Source organism: Callospermophilus lateralis, chromosome 4, assembly GCF_048772815.1.
Source record: "Callospermophilus lateralis isolate mCalLat2 chromosome 4, mCalLat2.hap1, whole genome shotgun sequence".
Taxonomy (NCBI): Eukaryota; Metazoa; Chordata; class Mammalia; order Rodentia; family Sciuridae; genus Callospermophilus; species Callospermophilus lateralis.
Window position 1 is genome coordinate 152,409,304 of NC_135308.1, and position 17,544 is coordinate 152,426,847.

The 17,544-nt window shown below is 36.6% G+C and overlaps 1 protein-coding gene across 5 annotated transcripts in view; it reads left to right on the forward strand.

The window, feature by feature from the left end:
• Positions 1-17,544, forward strand: part of Polr3b (RNA polymerase III subunit B) — a 174,172-nt gene that overhangs the window by 46,564 nt on the left and 110,064 nt on the right. For all 5 annotated transcript variants that reach the window (XM_077109324.1, XM_076855062.2, XM_076855063.2 and 2 more), the window contains one exon: positions 11,472-11,633. In XM_077109324.1, the coding sequence (XP_076965439.1) occupies positions 11,472-11,633 (162 nt within the window). The remainder of the gene's footprint in view (positions 1-11,471; positions 11,634-17,544) is intronic.

Consider the following 17,544-nt stretch of genomic DNA (forward strand, 5'->3'; position numbering starts at 1 on the left):
AACTTCATCATTTCCCTTTTTTGAAAATATTAACATTATTGGGGCTGGAGTTGTGGCTCAATGGTAGAGCACTGGCCTCACAAGTGTGAGGCACTGGATTAGATCCTAGCACCACATAAAAACAAATAAAGTCATTGAGTCCATACATAAATAAAAATATATATTTTAAGAAAATATTAAAAATAATTAATATTGGCCTGGCTTCCATATATTTGAGTTTCTACAAAGAGGATTGCCTGTTCATGGAGCTGAGTTAAACCTTCAATCTAACTGGAAAATGTCAAACTAGCTTCCCACTATTTGTATATCAGTTCCTGATGATCTCTATCCAAGACTTGGTATCAAATGTTAAATTTTTTTGTCTGTAGAGTGGATGTAAAATGATCTCCTTTTGGTCTTACTGTATATTTCCTACCTCATATCACTGATAAGGTGGAGCCTTTTCCATCTGGTATTAACCAGTCCTGTTGTTCTTTTCCTTGAAATGCCTTTTAGGTTATTTGCATTTTTCTTATTGGTTTCAAGGAGATTTTTTTTGTATATTTTGAATTCTAATTTTTAATCAATTGTATGTGTTGTGGATGTCCTATCCCAGGTTAAGGTTTTTTTTTTTGTTGTTGTTGTTTTTTAACTCTGGTACTTTAGTATCTACAAGTTTGTGGTCAGCTTTATTAGCTCTTTCTTTCAATAGTTTGTGTTCTTTATATTTTAAAAAGGCCTTTGGTATTTGTTCTTCATTTCTTCTGAAATTGAATAAGGAATCTGTTTTCATTTGATTTTCAAAGGTGAGTATGTTGGCTATGTGTGTGTTAGCTTTTCCATATAAAGTTTAGAATTAGTCTGTTAATTTTCATTAAAATTAGAATTATGCAGATCAAATTTGGAGAAAATTTGTAATCTTAAAATTTTAATCATATAATAAATATTTTGCTCTTTTCATTTATTTAGGTTTTCTTTGATGTCTTTCAAGAAAGATTTCTAATTTTCTTCATGAAGGCCTTGTACCTCTTTTGTTAGATTTATTTCTAAATCCTTTTGGGGGTTTTTGATAGGTTTTTTTCACTAAAAATATTTAAAAATTAAACATGTACATAAATAGAATAGTAAAATTAGCTCCCATACATCCATCTGAAAACTTGTTTTATCTGTATTCTCCTCAGTTCCCTCTTATGCTGCCTCCATTTCCCAGATCACATGATTATTTCAGATATCAAATCACATTCTAAGAAGACTTTGAAATGTATCTCTAAAAGGTAATTAAAAAAAAAACCGTAACACTGTTTTCATACTTAATTTTTTTTTCTTTTGGTGGCAGTAGGGTTTGAACTGAGGATCGTATACAGGCTAGCACTATACCACAGAGCTACATCCACAGTCCTTTTTATTTTATTTTGAGATAGCATCTTGCTAAGATGCCCAGGCTAGCCTCAAACTTGGCAATCTTACTGCCTCAGCCTCCAGAGTAGCTGAACTTAACTGTCATGCACCATCATGCCCCACTCGCACCTAAAATTTTTAAAGAACAGTTACCTTCTATCATCAAAGATTCGTGATGTATTTAGATTTCTCCATATATGTTGTTTCTATAGAATTTGTTGATATGTCTCTTAAGGATTTTTTATTTTGTTTTGTTTTTTTAAAATCTAGAGAGTGTATCTGTGTATATGAAGAAAGTAGATCCTTTGTACTAAGAATTGTCTACTTTCTGGGTTTTGATGATAACATCCTTGTATTAGGGTTCATCAGAGAAACAGAAACAGGAGGGAGGGAGGAAGAGAGGGAGGGAGGGAGGAAGGGAGGGAGAGAGAGAGAAAAATTTATTATGAAAGTGACTCACTTGATTATGAAAGCAGGGAAGTCTCATAATGTGCTGTCTGCAAGCTGGAGATCCACAGAAGCCAGTAAGGGAGCTGGTGATGTAGCTTCAGTCTGAGGCTAAAGACCTGAGAACCTGGGGATCCACTGGTGCAAGTTCTAGAGTTGAAAGATAGAAGAATGTGGAGCTCTGATAACCAAGGGCAGGAGCAGATGGGGGGCTGCTCCAGAAAGAGTGAGGGAAATATCTTCTTCTACCCAGATCCTCAACAGATTGGATAGTGCATACCCACACTGAGGGACGGCAGGTCTCCTTACTCAGTTCTCTGATTCAGATGCTGGTCTTCCAGAAACACTGTCATAGACATACTTAGAAGTTACTTTATCAGATGTGTGGGAATCCCATAATGCAGTCAGGTTAAGTCCTAAAATTAACCATCATTAACCATCATTCTCTATGGTGTCTTTTTTTTTTTTTTTAAATTGGTCCTTTTTAGTTATATATGACAGCAGAATTCATATTGATATAATTATAAAAGCATGGAATATATCTTATTCTAGTTAGAATCCCACTCTTATGGATGTACATGCTGGTGGGATTCACTGTGTTATTTTCATATAGTTATATTGGAAAACTTTGTCAGATTATTTCCACTGTCTTTCCTTTGCTTATCCCCCCCTACTTCCCTCCATTCTCCATTGTCTAAACTACTGTACTTCTATTCTCCCCCTCACTCACCACATCCTCATTGTGAGTTAGCTTCCACTTATCAGAGAAAACATTCAACCTTTGATTTTTTGGGACTGTCTTACTTCAGTTAGCAGATCCATCCATTGCAGGCAAATGTCATATAGTCATTCTTATTAGTGGCTGAGTAATACTCAATTGTGTATATATACAACATTTTCTTTATCCATTCATCTGTTGAAGGGCACCTAGGTTGGCTCCATAGTTTAGCTATTGTGAATTGGGCTGCTATAAACATTGATGTGGCTGTGTCCCTGTAGTATGCTGATTTTAACTCCCTTGGGTATATACCAAGGAGTGGGATAGCTGGGTCAAATAGTGGCTCCATTCCAAGTTTTCTAAGCAATCTCCACATTGCTTTCCAGAGTGGTTACACCAGTTTACATTCCACCAATAATATATGAGTGTACCCCTTCCCCACATCTTCAACATTTATTGTTACTTGTATTCTTAATAATTGCCATTCTGACGGGAGTGAGATGAAATTTCAGTGTAGTTTTAATTTTTATTTCTCTAATTGCTAGAGATGTTGAACATTTTTTCATATATTTGTTGACCGTTCATATTTCTTCTTTTGTGAAGTGCCTGTTGAGTTCCTTTGCCCATTTATTAATTGGGTTATTTAGTTTTATTTTGTTGTTAAGTTTTTTGAGTTCTTTATATATCCTGGAAATTAATGCTGTTTGACAGGCAGATAGCAAAGATTCTCTCCCATTCTGTAGGCTCTCTTTTCATGTTCTTGATTGATTTCTTTGCTGTGAAGAAACTTTAGTTTGATGCCATCCCATTTATTGATTATTGATTTTACTTCTTGCACTTTAGGAGTCTTATTAAAGAAGTCAGTTCCTGTGCCTGTATGTTGGAGTGTTGGGCTTACCTTTTCGTCTAGTATGTGTAGGGTTTCTGGTCTAATACCTAGGTCCTTGATTCACTTTGATATGAGTTTTGTGCAGGGTGGGAGGTAGAAATTAAATTTCATTCTACTATATATGGACTGCTAAGAGCCACAGCCAATTAATATGATGCATGGCATTTTTGATTGAAAGGTGATGCCAGCTAGCCATTGAGATGATATGATTATGTTAAAAATTATATTCATATGGATACCGGACTCCTGCTGTTTACCTCGGCCTACTGTGGGACTCCTGGAGAGTTCCCATTGGTTGGGAAAGTGGAGTAGGAGGGAGTTCCGGGGGAGGAACTTGCTCTGGGGTTCTGGGAGGAGAAGGGGAACTCCGCGTGTGTGAATCAGGAATCTTCCTGGGCGCGTACGTGGTATTGGCGGCTATTTCAAAAATAAAGTTTGTTCCTGTTTGAGTGGCTCGTGATCTTGTGCCCAGCCAGACTGCGGCAATGGACTTCCAGTTTTCCCATCAGCATTTGTTGAAGAGGCCATCATTACTCCACTGTATGTTATTGGCACCTTGTGTTATATGCGTTAACTGTATTTTTATGGATTTGTCTCTCTGTCTTCTGTTCCATTGGTGGTCTTGCCTGTTTTGGTGTCAATATCATGCAGTTTTTATTACTATAGCTTTTTAGTATCATTTAAGGTCTGATATTGTGATGTCTCCTGCTTTGCTTTTCTCATTAAGGATTGCTTTGGTTATTCTTGGCCTTTTGTTTTTCCAGAAGAATTTCATGAGTGCTTTTTCTATTTCCATGAAAAATGTCATTAAAATTTTGATGGGAATTGCATTGAATCTGTATTGGATTTGTTAGTATGGCTATTTTGACAATGTTAATTCCAGCTATCCAAGAACATGGGAGGTCTTTCTGTCTTCTAAAGTCTTCTTCAGTTTCTTTCTGTAATTTGCATTGTAGAGGTCTTCCACTACTTTTGTTAGATTGATTCCCAGGGGTGGTTTTTCTAATGGTATGGTCTTCCTAATTTCTCTTTCAGCTAGTTGGTCATTGGTGTATAGGAATGCAATTGATTTGTAAGTGTTAATTTTATATCCTGCTACTTTGCTGAATTCATTTGTGAGTTCTAGAAGTTTTCTGGTGGAGTTCTTTGGGTCTTCTAAATATAGGATCATGTTATCAGCAAACAGCTAGTTTTAGCCCCTCCCCCCCATTTGTATACCTTAATTGCTCTGGCTAGAGATTTGAGAACTATGTTAAATAGAAGTGGTTGGCCTCTTGTTTTTCCAGAAGAATTTCATGAGTGGTATCCCTGTCTTATTCATGTTTTTTAGAGGGAATGCTTTCAGTCTTTTTCCATTTAGAATGATGTTGGCCTTGGGTTTGTCATATATAGCTTTTAAAATGTTGATCATTGTATGCCTATTTTTTTTCTAGTGTTTTAAACATGAATGGATGCTGTATTTTATTAAATAGTTTTTCTGTATCTGTTGAGATAATCATGTGATTCTTGCTTTTAAGTCTACTGATATGGTGAATTGTATTTGTTGATTCCCTTGTGTTGAACCAAACTTGCATTCCAGCGATGAACCCCACTTGGTCATGGTGCACTATCTTTTAAAAGTGTGTTTGTAAGCAATTTGCTGGTATTTTATTGAGAATTTTTGTATCTGTGTTCATCAAGGATATTAGTCTGAAGTCTTCTTTCCTTGATGTATCTTTGTCTGGTTTTATATGAGGGTGATATTGGCTTCATAGAATAAGTTTGGAAGGGTTCCTTTCTTCTCATCACTGGATAGATCTTCTAAACAAAAACTGAAATAAAGAAGCTATAGAACTAAAAAATACAATTAATAATTTAGATTTAACACAAAAATAGAATATTTCATGCATCAGTGTCAGAATATACTTTTTTTCTCAGTTGCACATGGAACATTTTTCAAAAATAGGTCATATTTTAGGACACAAAATAATCCTTAGCAAATACAAAAGAATAGAGATAATATCCTGCGTTAGATCATAATGGAACGAAATTAAAAATCAATGATAAGATAAAAATAAAAATTACTCTTAACACCTGGACACAACATAAATCTCGTGATGTCTTTTAACACATATACATATCGTTTTTTCTCCTCTCTTTCCTGAATTTCTTATTAACCAGCAATTAAATCTAGAGATTAAATGCTACTGTGGTTTGGCACCCCTTCTCTAAACACTTTATGGATGGTAGTATTATGTGGTTGTATGGTTGTATGTACTTTTTTTGTGCCATTGGAATTGATCTTTGGGTTTAGGTTTTGGGTCCTGATTCTTCCATTGTAATGTTCCCCATTAACTTTTTTCCTGATGGTTTTATTTTATAGCTTATGATGATCATTTCCTCAATTTATTATTTCATTAGGTCATACAAAATGGGGATATTCTAATATTTTCACTTTAATGCATTTATTAACTGGAATTTTAAAATAAGGAATAGTTTTATTATCACATCTTTGGTTACCCTGGCACATAATCTATGTGGGAAGGACAGTGTTTTTTAAAAAACAGTTTGCAGAATAATGGTTTATGTCTCCAATTTCCTCCAGAGATAAGTAGTCAAGGATTTTTTTCCCATCTTTTTCTGAGTATCATTATAAAGTTAGGAATTTTAACCTGTTTCTTAAATTTAAAAATTAGCTTATCCATTTTTACAAGTACTTAAAAAAAATACTTGCAAGCTTTTGATTAAGATTGCATTTGAATCTGTATATAAATTTAGAGAGAATTGACATCCAAATAATATTAGCCTCCTAATCCATGAATGTGCTATGTATCTCCTGCTGAGATTTTCTCTAATTTCTCTCAGTAATGTTTTAAACCTAGTTGCTTTTCATTTATCAGCCTTGTAGCTTAGCTTGCAGGTTTGATAAACATTGATTTTTGTGTTATCTGATGTAGAGACAGTTTTGTTGCTTTTTTTCCCAATATTTATATTGGTATTTCTTTTCCTGCCCTGTTGCAGGGTTGAACAGGAGTGGTATGAATGGGTACTCTCTCCTGTATCCCAATTTTGTAATGGACAGCTTTCCATTTCCTGCCCCTTCCCAGTGGGACCCAGCCCCTGCTATGTATCAGTGCAGGATCCCTTAACCCAGTGAAAGATGGTATTTTGCTCTCCACTGCTTCCCTCTCGTATAGTACTTCTTCTGGAATTGGTGCCAGGAGGTTGTGCTGACCTGCTCTATGGTAGACTTTTATTACTAGGTGCAAAGCCTGGAGAGAACAAGGGAGATTTCCTCTTCCACCCCCAAGGACTTCTTCTGCCTTCTTCTGAGTGCAGGTTCCCCTTGCCTTCCAGGACTTTGCAAGGCTGAAAGGTTTCCTTACCCTTTCCCAGTATAGTTTAGTTGTGCTGTTTTTTTAATGTTATACAGAAGAAATCATACCATGTACATTCTTTTTATATCTGATTTCTTTCACTCAGTGTCATGTTTTTAAGATCCAGCCGTGATTTCATGGTTAGTTATTTTTTGTTCATTTTCATTGCTTATTAATGTTCCAATATGTGAATTTGCCACAGAATTTGTCTAAGTATTATTTTTATGGTTTCCAGTTCTTAGCAGTTACAAATAGTGCAGCTACAAATAAATTGTATATGTCCTGATGCAATTAGACACAAATTTCTGTAGGACACTGATATTTATTTATTATTTTTAACCTGTGAAAGGTATTTGTGAGTTTTTAAAAATTTGTTCTTTTTAGATAGATATATATGACATTGGAGTGTATTTTGACATAGTGTGCTGATTTTAAGTTCTTTGGGTATATTTGACAAGGAGTATAATTTATTAGGATTCCATTCTTGTAATTGTACATGATATGGAGTTTCACTGGTCATGTATTTATATATGAATGTGAGAAAGTTATATCCATTCTACTGTCTTTCCTATTCCCATCCCCTTCCCTGTTCTTCCCTCCACTTTGACTAATCCAGTGAACTTCTGTTCTTCGGGGGTGGGCATTGCATATCAGAGAGAACATTTGGCCTTTTTTGAGACTGGCTTGTTTCACTTAGTATGATGGTCTCTAGTTTATCTATTTAATATGGATAAATTAAAATGCCATAATTTCATTCTTCTTTCTGGCTGAGTAAATACTCAGTTGTGTATATATACCACATTTTCTTTATACATTCATCTGTTGAAGGGCACCTAGTTTGACTTCATAGTTTATCTATTGTGAATTGAGCTGCTATAAACATTGATGTGTCTGTCACTGTAGAATGCTAATTTTAACTCCTTTGGATATATACCAAGGAGTGGAATAACTGGGTCAAGTGGTGGTTCCATTCCAGGTTTTCTATGGAATCTCCATACTATTTTCCAGAGTGATTACACTGATACACAGTCCCACCATCAGTGTATGAGGGTACCCTTTTCCCCATACTCACCAACATTTATTGTTACTTGTATTCTTTTTTTAAAATTAGTTAATTTTACAGTAGAATGCATTTTGATATATAGTACACAAGTAGAGCACAACTTCTCATTCCTCTGGCTGTATATGGTTCAGAGTCACTCCAGTAGTGTAATCATATATGTATATAGGGTAATAATGTGTGTCTCTTTCTACCATCCTTCCCATCTCCACAACCCCACCCCTCCCCTAACTCCCCTGTATACAAACCCAGAGTTCCTTCATTCTTCCCTATTCCCCCACTCCACTATGAATCAGCATCTGCTTATCAGATAAAAAATTCAGCTTTTGTTTTTTTGGAATTGACTTATTTCACTTAGTGTGTAATATTCTCTAGTTCCATCTATTTACCTGCAAATGCCATAATTTTCATTTTTCTTTAATGCTAAGTAATATTCCGTCATTATGTACATTATTATATAAAGAATATGTACCACATTTTCTTTATCCATTCATCTGTAGAAGGGCATCTAAGTTGTTTCCATAGTTTAGCTATTGTGTATTGAGCTGCTATGAACATTGATGTGGCTATGTCACCATAGTATGCCGATTTTAAGTCCTTTGGGTATAAACCAAGGAGTGGGTTAGCTGGGTGAAATGATGGATTCATTCCAAGTTTTTTGAGGTATTTCCATACTGCTTTCCATAGTTGTTGCATCAATTTTCAGTCCTACCAGCAATGTATGAATATACCTTCCCCCCCCATCCTTGCCAACACTTATTATTGCTTATATTCTTGATAATTGCCATTCTGACTGAGTAGTTTTGATTTGCATTTCTCTAATTGCTAGAGATGATGAACATTTTTTCATGTGTTTGTTGATTGATTATATTTCTTCTTCTGTAAAGTGTCTGTTCAGTTCCTAGCCCATTTATTATTTGGTTTTTTGGTGTTAAGTTTTTTGAGTTCTTTATATATCCTGAAGATGCATGCTCTATCTTTGCAGGTGGCAAAGATTTTCTCCTATTCAGTAGGCTCTCTTTTCACATTTTTTTTCTATAATTGTAGATGGACAGCATGCCTTTATTTTATTGGTTTATTTTTTAATGTGGTGCTGAGGATCGAATCAGTGCCTCACACATGCTGGGCAAGTGCTCTGCCACTGAGCCCCAGCCTCTCTGTTCACATTCTTGATTGTTTCCTTTGCAATGAAGAAGCTTTTTAGTTTGATACCATCCCATCTATTGATTACTGATTTTAGCTCATGTGCTCTAGGTGTCTTGTTGAGTAATTAGGTCCTAAGCTAACATGTTTGAATGTTGGGCCTACTTTTTCTTATAGTAGGTGCAGAGTAGGTCCTTGATCCATGTTCAGTTGAGTTTTCTGTTGGGTAAGAGATAGGGTTTTCATTTCATTCTGCAACATATGGATTTCCAATTTTCCCAGCAGCATTTGTTGAAGATGCTATCTTTTCTCCAGTGTATGTTTCTGGCACCTTATTTATGTAGGTTTGTCACTAAGAATACTAATTCTTAAAGTGCCCCTTCTTCCAGCTGCTCTGACTTCTCCTGGGTACTTATTAGAAATGCAGATTATTAGTCTCTACCCTAGACTTACTGAGTCACAAACTGTTAAGGGTGGGGCTAGCACTTTGTGTTTTAACAGTCCTCGGCATGTAACCTCGGCATGGTTATGACCCTTCTAAAGTTTGAGAACTACTGTAGTAGGGGCTACACCTAGGAGAGAAGCTACTGGGTATAAATGATGGGTAAATAATGGCAGGTTGTTTTCTAACTGGTTTGCATTTTTACCAGTGTTACAGGAAAGTTCAAGTGGCTCTACATCTTTAGTTTCATTAACTTTTTATTGGTAACCCCCCCACACACATTGGTTTGAATGTTTTTATTTATAAAATTAAAAATTAGGTCTCTAGTCAGTGAAGTCTAAACAACTGGAAGTGACTAGTTTAAAGGTGTTTCTGAGTGCAGGATGATCTCACCATCTTTGCTCTCCATTGTAGTGTCAGGCATTGCCGCAGTCTGGCTGGGCACAATTCAGGAGCCACTTGTCAAAAGAAACTATCTTTATTTTTAGAACCACACATGCCAAACAAAACCGCTCCTCAGGAAAAACCCTCAGAGCCCAACTGCCACCACCGGCTTCCCACAAGCCACTCCCCCAACCACCAGCCTCTCCACCTCCCACAATCCTCCTGCTCTTGAGGCCGATTGGCTGGGTCGTGTGGGCAGAGCCAAAAAAGTCCCCCAATGAGCAGCTCCGTGGCCTGAAAGGGCAGGGAAACAGCCCAATGAGCATCACTGCAGAGGAGCCAATCAGCTAGATGTTGCTGGGGCCACTGTGAGCCAATCATCAGCTGGCAGTCTGAAAGGGCCGGGGAAACAGCTCAATGAGCATCTCCAATGAGCATCCCGCAGAGGAGCCAATCAGAGATGTTACTGGGGCCGCTGTGAGCCAATCATCAGCTGGTAGTCTGAAAGGGCGGGGAAACAGCTCAATGAGCATCTCCAATGAGCATCACCGCAGAGGAGCCAATCAGCTAGATGTTGCTGGGGCCATTGTGAGCCAATCATCAGCTGGCAGTCTGAAAGTTTGCTGGGGCCCCTTCGGCTATGGCTCTCAACATCTCCCCCTCTCTGTTTAAATAACAAGCATGTGGCTTAGGGAACGTGCCTGCCTTAGGTTGTCCAATAGCACATATGGTCCTTACCCGTTATCTTAGATTGGTACCATTGTAATTGGATCTTACCCGTCACTGACTACCGGTCCAGTATACAGCCACACCTGTGTAGAGGTCTTTGTACGGCGGTGGGGGCGGGGTGGGGGGGTGAGGTTCTTTGCCTCACCTCTGTTGGCCCCCAAATTTTAGCTGAACGATCATGACAAGCAGAAGGGAGGAAGCTACACCAAGCCAATTGACGGCTCCATTTGGAAAAATTGTACCACCGATGACACCATCAGCATAAATACCCCAACATTACCACAAGTCGTTACACCAACAGATAGTTCACAATGCATACAAGTGAGTTCATAGTCCAGGCAAGTTCTGCAAGCAGTTCAGTGATGGCTATTGCAGAAGCTGTAGATTGGTTTTATCTTTGTCTTCACCGGCACTGGGATGAAGATAGGAATTCTGGCAATAATGGCTAAAGAAAAAATTATGTAACTCCAGAAGACACTAAAAGAAAACAATTTTCTTAACAATTTACATTATCTTGAAGAGAATTATTAAATATAATGAAAAGGAAAGGTGAAAGTAAACAAACAGATCTATTAACCTTTTTTGTTCACATATTAAAACAATCTTCAACAGTTGTTTACCTAATTTAAATTAGACCATTTAAATCACGTGAATAAAAAAAATTATTTGGAGGCACATAGAAAATCATGTATGTATCTATCAAACTGAATTTTAAAATACATATTTTCAAGAGTTTCTTTGTCTTTTTTATTTTAAAAACAAAGCCTCAGAGTTTATTGAAACAGCCCTGAAGGGTGGTTGGTGTGTAGAGCTCAGTGGCAGAGGTGCTGGCTGGCATGTGGGCGGTCCTGGGTTCAGTCTTCAACACTGTTTTGCTTTTTGAAAAATCGTCATATACTTTTCTTTCTTTTTCTTTTTTCTTTTAGCTTTTATCTCTTCTTTTTGAAGATTTGTTCAAAAAATTTAATTCTGAAATGAAGAAGATTGCAGACCAGGTGATTCCTAAACAAAGAGCAGCCCAGTTTGACGTTGTGAAACACATGCGCCAAGACCAGATCACCAATGGCATGGTGAATGCCATTTCCACTGTAAGTCTTTTAGGATTTTGGAGTTTGTGAATTTATTCAGTGAAATGGAGATTTAAAGGACTTCAAGAATCCAGGTTGTGTGTGTGTGTGTGTTTGTGTTTGTATATGAATTTAAAGGAATGTACAAATAAAATATTTTCTGGTTTGGAAAACATAGTCTAAAGTGTAAATTGTCTAATAGTTTAATACTGTAATAACATGAAACTTTAATACTGTAGTAACCTCCCTCAGCTGTGGGTTTTGCTTTCCATGCTTTGTTTCATTTACTCATCTTCAACTGATATCTGAAAATATTAAATGGAAAATTCCAGAAATAAAAAATTTATAAGTTTTAAATAACTTTTATTACTGTATATTTTAATTTTCAAATTTTATTGTTAGTTATTATTGTTTACCTCTTACTGGCCTAACTTACAAAACAAACTTCATCATAGGTTACTTATGTATAGAAAACAAATAGGATGTATAGGGTTCTATGCTTTCTGCAGTTTCAGACATCTACCAGGGTCTTAGAATGTATCATCACTACTGGTAACTTTCCTGCCAGATTATACTTCCTTCTATATAAGACAAAAAGAAAATAGATAACACATGGAGGGGAAAATTCTTCTCTTTAAACTATTAATAACCTTTCTTTTAATAACCTTTTCTTTTAACTTTCTTTTTTGTATAATAAAATTGACGTATTTCAGGAAGGTTTATTATTTGGCAAGTTTTGTCCAAAACAATACAAAAATGTTTCATTTCACACTTAACCTAGTGTTTCATTTAGCTTATATTCTTCAGAGACCTATCAGCTGTTCCTTTCCTGAGCAATGAATTCAGTCCTCAGCAGCTGCTGTGTATTCAGGGTCTCCAGCTATTCACCAAAGGTTATCAGATAGGTTTTTGCTCCCATTTTTGAAGCATAGCAACTATAGGTCTATCTGATGAAGTCTGGTTCACATTTTTGATGCCAGACATACAATTAGTTTTATGGATGGGATCTTGTCCCAACAAAAGGGTAGTGTAGCCCAACACAATGATTCCTGTAACAATGAGAGAATGAGTGCAGACCTGCTTCAGTAATTGACTTTGGAAATTTCCAATGGTCTGTATGAGCAGCACCTATAGTGATAGCTGCACCTAAAGTGGAGGTGCACCCTGCCTCTGTGCCATTTAGGCTCTTTAAGCATGCTTTTGTGAGAACTGCTTTTCCTTGCTTCCTGACCCATTTTTAGGTCACAACAGCTGTTTGGAATATTCTTTTGCTGAGTGGCTTTGCTTTACCTCCCTGACAGGGCTGCTTATTAAGAAAATTAGTAGTAGGCTTTGTGGCAGGTGTACCCCAATATGAAGGCGACCAGGAAAGATGAACCTATAATGTTCTGTAATGTTGCTTTAGTAGAATTCTTAATATTTTTAGACTCTTTGACTATTTCTCCCTTTTGTAAAAAACCTGCAGAATACTGGGACAAATTCTCATGCTGAACATCTTAGCTTCACTCCCCACCTACTTCCTGATTGCTATCAGCTATTGCCTTATTTTTAGCTTTCTACCAAATATTTTTTTACCTTATTTATTCTTATATTATATTATTTATTCTTTATTTTTTACCTTATTTATTCTGTCTGGGCATAAGTTAGTTTATTAGATTCTTTCTCATTTCAAGGATAAATGGAGTTACGTAAGTGAGCAATATAAATAAGTTAATTTGTGAAATTCGTGTATTTGTTCTGTTTCCTTGTTTTATAATAGAATTTCTTCTTAGAATTAATTCTTTTCCACATTATCAAAAACTCAAGGTTTTGAAGTGATGGACCTTTGTTGTAATGAAGAGAAAACTTCAATTTGTGAAAGAGCTTCAGTGAAGTCATATATTTCAATATGAACAGATCACTTAATATCTTTTTGTAGCCATGCAATTTATCTACTATGAAGGTGTCTAAGCTGGGATCCAGAAGTCTGCTCCTGAAATTTGAGTGTCAGATTTTGTGTTCATAGTATTTTGTACATTTTTCTCAAGAAAATATTTGTAGTTATCATCAGGTTCTTTTTTTAAAATTGGTTCTTTTTAGTTATACCTGACAGTAGAATCCATTTTGATATAATTATACAAGCCTGGAATGTATCTTTAACTAATTAGGACCCCATTCTTGTGGATGTACATGATGGTGGGATTCACTGTGGTATATTCATATATGAATATAGGAAAATTATGTTAGGTTCACTCTGCTCTTTTCCTATTCCCACTTCCTTCCCTTCTTTCCTCATTATCTAATCTACAGAACTTCTGTGTTTCCCCCTCCCTCCCTTATTGTGAGTCAGCTTCCACATATCAGTGAAAATATTCAACCTTTGGTTTTTTGGGATTTATTTTCTTTACTTAGCATAATAGACATAAAATCATTCTTACTTGCTATAATACTGATGTGTATATATGCCACATTTTCTTTATCCATTCATCTGTTGAAGGGTTGGCTCCATAGTTTAGCTATTGTGAATTGTGCTGCTATAAACATTGATGCATCTGTGTCACTATAGTATGCTGATTTTAATTCCCTTGGATATATACCAAGGCGTGGGATAGCTGAGTCAAATGGTGGCTCCATTCCAAGTTTTCTGAGCAATCTCCATACTGTTTTCTAGAGTGGTCACACCAATTTACAGTCCCACCAACAATGTATGACTGTACCCATTTCCCCACATCTTCACCCACATTTATTACAAGTATTCTTTATATATATGTGTGTGTATGTGTGTGTATATATATACGCACACACATATACATACACACACACACACACACACACACACACACACACACACACACATATATACCAGGAATTGAACTCAGGGGCACTTGGCCACTGAGCCACATCTTTAGCCCTATTTTGTATTTTATTTAGAGACAGGAACTCACTGAGTTGCTTAGCACCTTGCTGTTACTAAGACTGTCTCTGAACTTGCTATCCTCCTATCTCAGCCTCCCAAGCCACTGGAATTTCAGGCTTGGACTACAGCACTCAGCTTGTTACTTGTATTCTTCATAATTGCCATTTTGACTGGAGTGAAATGAAATCTCAGTATAGTTTTAATTTGCTAGAGATGTGGAGCATTTTTTCATATATTTGTTGATCACTCATATTTTTTCTGTGAAGTGACCGTTTAGTTTTTTTGCCCATTATAGATTGGGTTATTTAGTTTTATTTTGGTATTAAGGTTTTTGAGTTCTTTATATATCCTGGAAATTAGTGATCTGTTAGAGGGGCAGGTAGCAAGATTTCCTCCCATTCTGTAGGCGCTCTCTTCGTGCTCTTGATTATTTTCTTTGCTGTGAAAAAAGCTTTTTAGTTTGATGCCATCCCATTATTGATTTTACTTCTTGCACTTTAGGGGTCTTGTTAAGGAAGTCAGTTCTTGTGCCTGTATGTTAAAGAAGTCAGTTCCTATGCCTTTATGTTGGAGTATTGGGCCTACCTTTTATTCTAATATGTGTAGGGTTTCTGGTCTAATACCTAGGTCCACTTTGATCTGAGTTTTGTGCAGGGTGGGAGGTAGGGGTTAACTTTCATTCTATCACATATGGATTTCCAGTTTTCTCAGCAGCATTTTTGGAAGCATTTGTCTTTCCTCCAATGTTTATTATTGGTACTTTTGTCTAATATGAGGTAACTGTATTTCTGTGGTTTTGTCTCTTGTCTTGTATTCTGTCTGGCCTGTTTGGGTGCCAGTACCATGCTGTTTTTCTTACTGTAGTTCGTAGTATTATTTAAGGTCTGGTATTGTCATGTCTCCTGTGTTGCTTTTCTCACTAAGGATTCCTTTGTCTATTCTTGGCCTCTTTGGTTTTCCAAATGAATTTCATGTCATCAGGTTTTTCAAGGAGAAAGAAGAATCACTGCAGATATAGTTTTTCTCTATGGAATCAGAAAGATAATTGAGCCAACCATTTTCTTGGATATTTTGTTTTCTGCTTTGCTTTTTTGATGCATATTGTTTTTTGTTTATTGAATTATATTTGGGGGATATAATTTAATGTGTACAGCTGTAATCCAACTATAAAATAATATATTTAATATACTACGACATATTTATTACATAGGATTTAAGCAAATTTAATTTTTAAGAGTCATTTATATGAATCTATTCCACTATTGGCATGATAGCCACAGAGAATATACAGCGTTTAATATGAACATATATAATTTTTTGGGCTGGGGATGTGGCTTAAGCAGTAGCGAGCTCGCCTGGCATGCGTGCGGCCTGGGTTCAATCCCCAGCACCACATACAAACAAAGATGTTGTGTCCACCGAAAACTAAAAAATAAATATTAAAAAAATTCTCTCCTTCCTCCCTCTCTCTCTCTCTCTCTCTCTCTCTTTTATTTTTTTTTTAAATTAATTTTTATTTTAGGTTGTTCAAAACATTACATAGTTCTTGATATATCATATTTCACACTTTGATTCAAGTGGGATATGTGCTCCCATTTTTACCCCATATACAGATTGCAGAATCACATCAGTTGCACAACCATTGATTTACATATTGCCATTCTGGTGTCTGTTGTATTCTGCTGCCTTTCCTATCCTCTACTATCCCCCTCCCCCCTCCCCTCCCCTCTTCTCTCTCTACCCCCTCTACTGTAATTCATTTCTCCCCCTTATATTTTTCCTCCTTTCCCCTCACTTCCTCTTGTATGTAATTTTGTATACCCCTGAGGGTCTCCTTCCATTTACATGCAATTTCCCTTCTCTCTCCCTTTCCCTCCCACCTCTCATCCCTGTTTAATGTTAATCTTCTTCTCATGCTCTTTGTCCCTACTCTGTTCTTAGCTACTCTCCTTATATCAAAGAAGACATTTGGCATTTGTTTTTAAGGGATTGGCTAGCTTCACTTAGCATAATCTGCTCTAATGCCATCCATTTCCCTCCAAATTCTATGATTTTGTCATTTCTTAATGCAGAGTAATACTCCATTGTGTATAAATGCCACATTTTTTTTTATCCATTCGTCTATTGAAGGGCATCTAGGTTGGTTCCACAGTCTTGCTATTGTGAATTGTGCTGCTATGAACATGGATGTAGCAGTGTCCCTATAGTGTGCTCTTTTTAGGTCTTTAGGGAATAGACCGAGTAGGGGAATAGCTGGATCAAATGGTGGTTCCATTCCGAGCTTTCCAAGAAATCTCCATACTGCTTTCCAAATTGGCCGCACCAATTTGCAGTCCCACCAGCAATGTACAAGAGTACCCTTTTCCCCACATCCTCGCCAGCACTTGTTGCTGTTTGACTTCCTAATGGCTGCCAATCTTACTGGAGTGAGATGGTATCTTAGGGTAGTTTTGATTTGCATTTCTCTGACTGCTAGAGATGGTGAGCATTTTTTCATATACTTGTTGATTGATTGTATGTCCTCCTCTGAGAAATTTCTGCTCAGGTCCTTGGCCCATTTGTTGATTGGGTTATTCGTTATCTCATTGTCTAATTTTTTTAGTTCTTTGTATATTCTGGATATTAGGGCTCTGTCTGAAGTGTGAGGAGTAAAGATTTGTTCCCAGGACGTAGGCTCCCTATTTACCTCTCTTATTGTTTCTTTTGCTGAGAAAAAACTTTTTAGTTTGAGTAAGTCCCATTTGTTGATTCTAGTTATTAACTGTTGTGCTATGGGTGTCCTATTGAGGAATTTGGAGCCCGACCCCACAGTATGTAGATCATAGCCAACTTTTTCTTCTATCAGACGCCATGTCTCTGATTTGATATCAAGTTCCTTGATCCACTTTGAGTTAACTTTTGTGCATGGCGAGAGAAAGGGATTCAGTTTCATCTTGTTGCAAATGGATTTCCAGTTTTCCCAACACCATTTGTTGAAGATGCTATCCTTCTTCCATTGCATGCTTTTAGCCCCTTTATCGAATATAAGATAGTTGT